Raw genomic sequence first — 6612 nt, 5'->3', positions numbered from 1 at the left:
GGCCACTGCGGGTGAAGCCGGCTCCGGCCTTGTACCCCCGCCCCAGGGGCCGGAGGACGTCCGAAGGGGAAGGAGGCCCCTCTCATCTGCGAGTCCTGTCGCGAGACCCACACGCCCGAGCGGGGAAAGGCCTTTGGGCCTGTGCTTCGGCCGTTCCTGAGAAAGGGGCACGGTCCCCCTCCGTCTCCAGACGTTCCCCTATTTCTTCCCGGCTGGTTGGGGTGTACAAGTTATCCGCCCCCCCCCTCCAAACCCGATCCCCCCAATTGGCGAAAGCTGGCTTTTCAGAAGCAAAACGGGAAGTAGCGAGCAGAAGAATCCCTTACCCGGCTTGGTTTGCCATGTGAGGAAAGGGGGTGCAAACGATCCCTTTCGCCCTGAAACAGCGTGCAGCTGCCATTGCGCCGTGGTAGCGCGCTCCCTTCCAATTGCCGAAACGCCTTGTGTATTTAGGATGCTGCGACCTTCTAGAGTAGGATTTCTTAATGATCTGGGAACTCCTTGACATTTTTTGGAGAATGTGGAGGTCTCTCTGGGTAAAGGGCCAGTGTTTGGTGCTACGGGGGTAGTTTGGGGAGCTTTGCTTTAGTCTTTCGTCAGGGCGCCCCAACCTGCCACCAGGCCGGCCCGTCACCCTCTCACCCCGGCAGGTTGCTGCCCCTGAGACCGTCCTGCTGCTGGTGGGGCTCATGGCTGTGATCCGTTTCCTAAGGTGCTCTTGACGCCCTAAAACTGGAACTGCCGGGGCAGAACAGTTTCAGAAGGCGCTCTGATGACCTTGGTGTTGGTGTTGATGAGATTTAACTGTAGAGGAACTTTCCTTTCTGATGGGTATCCATTGCATTTTTAAGAATTATCACGATTCTGTGGCCAACATAGCTTTTGAGGTGGCGTATGGACATGACCAAGATTTATGGTATATACTTCCTTATAAATGTGAAAAGCTTTCATCTTACTTTTGATTTTTGCTTCTAAACCAGACTCCAGCTTAGAGCACATTTTACAGTGATTTTGAGACATTGATCCTTGGGAGAAGACGAAATTTCTTCTTCCCCCTCCCCCGGTTTTTCTTTCACTTTATGAAGATGAAATTGCTTGACATGTATCAGTTTTTGTTGAGAGGTTAACACTTTTTTTTAGGGTAGTTGCACCAGCACATCATTTTTCATGTCAAATAGAAAGAACTGGGCGAAATTTAGCATTAGCCCGTCTTTTATTTGGCAAAGGGGACTAGAAACATTCAACACGCGGTAGTATCCAAGAGTCCACAGGCAGCAAATTCATTTTTATGTGGAGAGGAATATGTTTTTTATCATCGTTAGTTGGTGACTTCATCACTCGATAATGTATTTGTAGTGCTACATTAGATCAGCTATACAAAATAATGACCCAAACTGCAGCATAATTTTACAACTAGAATTTTAACATAGTTAAGATCAATATTCTTGAGGAATAATGAGGCCATAAGAATGTAGAAAAGGTTAGCTTTCGTTAAAGCTACGACTGATTAATTTTCCAAATTGTCTTGTAAAATGCTAAGTAAACAGGAAATGAAAGGGTATGAGAGTCATGTGGAGAATAAGATTAGGAAAAAAGTTGACAAGGCAAAACATTTTAGAAGTATGTATGCATGCGCGTATGTGTCACGTTTAAAATATAGCAAATGGTTCTTTTGGTATTTTGAGCAAAGCTGATTTTTAACATTTTCTTTCATAACACTCAGAAATCATTAACAATTGTTTGCATATTCATTTGATATGAGTTTTTTTGGGTTTGTTTCTTTTTGTTGCTTTCTTTTAACATTGGTCATGTTTCACCCTTTTTTTTCATTCCCCCTGTCTGCAATCAACTTCTTCATTCCACTAAGGCTGGGCACAGAGTAAGTTTCTTCTCTTAGCTCCTCCTAATAATGGTGGTTGGGTGTCTGATTACTGGGATTTTCACCCTCTTATAGGCTATCAAATAGGAAATAGCCAAATTCCTATGCTTTGATTGGGTTGGTTCTTTATTTGAATTTAACAAGACTGCCATTTCCAGGATCTTTTGCTGTCTTAAAAGACTATAATCTATGTCTAACCTGAACTGTCAAAGTGTGGGATTTGGGCAAGGACATTCCTCAAAGTCTGATATTTGTTATGTGACACTATTTCCCTTATAACTTTGTCACTTGCAGGAAACCAGAGTCCTAGTTAGGACCCTTACTAATTTTAAATAATTTCTGTGTGGTCATTCATACAGTTATAACTTTAGAATGCTGATGTCTGGGCACACGGGCATAATCCACAGTACATTATAGAGTTTAGGTTATCAATCATTATAAAGTATCATTTCTTACTAATGTTCTTTTTAGTTCATTCAGATGGAACAACTCATTCACTATTAGTCCCAAACATTTAAAAAAATATATATGTTTATATTTTTAAAATATATATTGTTATTGGTCTCAGAGAGGTAGGAAGAGGGAGAAAGAGATAGTAACATCAGAGGTGGGAGGGAATCATTGATTGGCTGTCTCTCGCTCGCCCCCAACTGGGGATCAAGCCCACACCCGAGCAAGTGCCCTTGACTGGGACTGGAATCAAACGGGACCCTTCAGTCACCAGGCCGTTGCTCTATCCACAGAGCCAAACCAGCTAGGGCAGTCCCAAACATTTTCAACCTGTTACAGACATGTACCCTTTTATGAGTTTGAGATTATTCTTTTTTTTTAAAATAAGGATATCTTTACCTTTTTTTCAAATGCCAGCTTCCCACATTAACTATGCACCTCAATACGTATCTGAAGGGATCGCCCTCTAAAGATGAAGATTGTTGTTATATCTCTAGGTACTTTTGTATTCATTACCAATGAAGGTCAAAACTTCATGGTGGTTTTAGTTTTACAGATGTTTTACCCATCTGGATTGAAACAATATAAGTCCTTGAGCAAATACCAGCTGAATCCAGTCTTTATAAAGAAACTTATTTAACAACTTCTTTTAAAATGCTCTAATTTTACTTCAGTTACTCTACATCCTGAATAGTTCCTTTCCTTTGTAATCATTTTGATATTTGTTGCAAGATGAATCAAGCTTGTTTTAATAATTTTAATTTTGCACATTTTGTTTTTGATTAATTTCAATTTACAAAGTCAGTGGTGATGAAACTTTTGTTTTATCTTATTTTAGATATTTAATGTTTTCTTTGATAATAAGAAATAGTCATACCTTTTTAAAAAGCAGTTAAAGGGCATGTACATTTATGGATGGGACATCTGTGTGGGAAAACATGCTGTTATAGAATGAAGGTGCTTATACTAATCAACATGAAATTGTTGTCCTTTGGAGGGCAGATATTTTTAAACTAGAGGCACCGGTGGGGTTCCTGTGCCTGGCCTGCAGGGATTGGGCGGAAACCGGCTCTCTGACATCCCCCAGGGGTCCCAGATTGTAAGAGGGCGCAGGCCAGGCCAAGGGACCCCACCAGTGCATGATCGGGACCTGGGGAGGGACCACGGGAGGGCTCCAGGGCATATCAGGTCTGCTTGCCCAGTCCTGATGGGCCGGACCCCAGCAGCAAGCTAACCTACCAGTCAGAGCGGCTGTCTCCTGGTGGTCAGTGCACGTCATAGCGACTGGTTGAATGGTAGAATGAATGTTGGACATTGAACATATTAGGCCTTTATTATATAGGATAGGATGACCTTTTTAAATATATTCTTCTGTTAAGTGACTTAGTTAAATAATATTTACATGTAAAATCATTAATATATTACAGGATTGAGATTTTTATTTTTTATATTAAAGTGTAAAACTTTTTGTTGCAACTCTAAACCACTTCCTACTAAATTCATCACTTATTTAACTGACTCTTTTTTTAATGCTCTAATGCACATGAGAGATTGTGAAAAATGTTATTTCAAGTTTGGAAACTAAACTGAGGACACATAGGCAATTTAATCTAGACAATTAATATAAGACAGTGAGGACTTCTAATGAAAGAGAAGATAAAGATGATTATCTCTAGGTACTTTTGTATTGAAAAGTACACATTTGTCCTATTGAAACTTTGTGAAACATAGGCTGTTTTTATTCCTCTGTAATGTGTAGCTAATAGTTTTAAGTAGCAAATATTGTAAATTTTGGCTATTATTCCTCCAAATAGTTGTCAGGCTAGTAAACATAAATTATAGAATTAATTTTTTTGTCATTACTTTTTTTTTTAATCCTCACCCTGGGATATGTTTGGAGAAAGTAAAGGAGGGAGGGAGGGAAGGAGGGAAAAACATCAATGTGAGAGAGAAACATCCATGTGAGAGAGACATTGATCGGTTGCCTCCAACCTGGGATCAAACTGGCAACCTAGGTATGTGTCCTGACTGGGAATCAAACCTACAACCTTCTGGTGTACTGAATGACACTCCAACTAAATGAGCCACCTGGCCAGGGCTCTCTCATTTCATTTTTAACAGTTCTCTTTATTTTTATTATTTTTTTAATATATTTTATTGATTTTTTACAGAGAGGAAGGGAGAGAGATGGAGAGAGATAGAGTTAGAAACATGGATGAGAGAGAAACATCCATGTGAGAGAGACATTGATCGGTTGCCTCCAACCTGGGATCAAACTGGCAACCTAGGTATGTGTCCTGACTGGGAATCAAACCTACAACCGTCTGGTGTACTGAATGACACTCCAACTAAATGAGCCACCTGGCCAGGGCTCTCTCATTTCGTTTTTAACAGTTCTCTTTATTAATGTTCCTGGAATCAATCCATGAGATTTTAAGGACAAGAGTACATTATCATGTGTGATATGTTTGTTTAAGTGGTTATGATAAGGAAATGTATGAATAACTTCTCCTTTGTGTTCTGGAATCTCTGATTAGTTTAATTTAAAAGGGGGTTATTGGAAGAGAGTATCTTGTTTTGACATAATGTTTAACCTTACACCTTGTCTCACCTTGACACTTTAAAGTTGGTGTTGGTATTAGGAGACCTGCACATCCCACACCGGTGCAACAGTTTGCCAGCTAAGTTCAAAAAGCTGCTGGTACCAGGAAAGATTCAGCACATTCTCTGCACTGGAAACCTTTGCACCAAAGAGAGTTATGACTATCTCAAGACTCTGGCTGGTGATGTTCATATTGTGAGAGGAGACTTCGATGAGGTGATGTATTTCCCTTTCTTTCACAGTATTTCCTTTTCTTGATTTTCACGTATAAAGCTTTATCCTTTAGACTAGTTTCTCAACTATTAAGGTCTCTTTTCCCCCCAAATATAAAATTACTACACATACCCCTCCTTCCTGTTGGAAAATCACTGAATTTTAGATTGCTCAATAAACATATTAAGTACTTGTTCTAACTAAATTGATACGGAGTAAAAGTAGTTTTGTCACTATTTTTTGTAGTATTATCATTTAGTTTATAAAGTTTTTGTTATGAACTTCTTACCACCACTATCACCTCTACTACCGTGTTCCAAGGACCATATCACTTTCCTATATTCCAACTTCCTCATTCTACCCTTCCTCCCTCCACAGTTTGTTCTCCAAGTAGCAGAGTGATCCTTTTTAAGTGAAAATCACATCACTGATCTGTGGAAGAGCCTACCATGGCTCTCTGTCACCAGGGTTAACTATAAAGTACTGGCAGGAGGAAGTTTTGAGGAAGTCATAGAATTGTTTTTTTTGTTGTTGTTTTTTTTAAATATATTTTATTGTTTTTTTACAGAAAGGAAGGGAGTGAGAGATAGAGAGTTAGAAACATCGATCAGCTGCCTCCTGCACATCTCCTACTGGGGATGTGCCCGCAACCGAGGTACATGCCCTTGACCGGAATCGAACCTGGGACCTTTCAGTCCACAGGCCGACGCTCTATCCACTGAGCCAAACCGGTTTCGGCCATAGAATTGTTTTATGGTGGTGCTTGATTGTGGTGGTGCTTACATGACTATATGCATTTGTCAAAACACCTTGAATTATATACTAAGAAGGGTAATTTTACTCTATGTAGATTATACCTCAGTACACCTGACTTTAAAAAAGAAAAAAAAACGTTAGAAATTCTGGGGTTCCAACTTTGCCCATTAATTAACAATGAGATTTTAAGCACATTACATCCTCTTTCTGGTCTTAGTTTCCTTCTGTGTAAATAGTTGGAATAGATGATTTTTAAAACCCCTGCCAGTACTAACATTGTATGATTTTAAATTAAAAATCAGTCTGAAAAAATTTTATTTTTTATTTCTGGGAATATAAACTGTTTCATAAATTATTTAACTTTATTGTTGCTTTTTAATGGGGCTCTTTATATTAAACTGACCATAGTGGCGTTGTTTTTTAGTGGATTTTTGAAAGTTTGGGTAAACTAGAGCTTGCACAGAGGTGAAAGACAGGAATGAGAAGGAAAGAGGCAAACTTCTTGTCAATAATTAGAATATAGGTCTGCTTTGTTAAAAACATTAGTGGTTCTGTTTGTGTTATACTAAAAATAGTTTTAGCCCTAGCCGGTTTGGCTCAGTAGAGCGTTGACCATGGACCAAAGGGTCCCGGGTTTGATTCAGGTCAAGGGCATGTACCTTGGTTGCAGGCACATCCCCAGTAGGGGGCATGCAAGAGGCAGCTGATGGAT

At 39.7% G+C, this 6612-nt stretch overlaps 1 protein-coding gene across 3 annotated transcripts in view; it reads left to right on the top strand.

Annotated features, from left to right (window-relative positions):
* Window positions 1–6612, top strand: part of VPS29 (VPS29 retromer complex component) — a 9928-nt gene that overhangs the window by 264 nt on the left and 3052 nt on the right. The window contains exons 1-3 of one of the 3 annotated variants that reach the window (XM_006768910.2): window positions 27–916; window positions 1868–1879; window positions 4956–5147. In XM_006768910.2, coding sequence (XP_006768973.1) covers window positions 914–916; window positions 1868–1879; window positions 4956–5147 — 207 coding nt within the window. In that variant the 5' untranslated portion in view covers window positions 27–913. Of the gene's footprint in view, window positions 1–26; window positions 917–1867; window positions 1880–4955; window positions 5148–6612 lie in introns of those variants that run through there. The other 2 variants (XM_006768909.2, XM_006768911.2) reach the window with 2 other exon arrangements.

The sequence above is a fragment of the Myotis davidii genome, unplaced genomic scaffold (assembly GCF_000327345.1).
Source record: "Myotis davidii unplaced genomic scaffold, ASM32734v1 scaffold223, whole genome shotgun sequence".
NCBI lineage: Eukaryota > Metazoa > Chordata > Mammalia > Chiroptera > Vespertilionidae > Myotis > Myotis davidii.
Note: the sequence above shows the minus strand (reverse complement) of the source record. Positions and strands in the feature narration are given on the sequence as shown.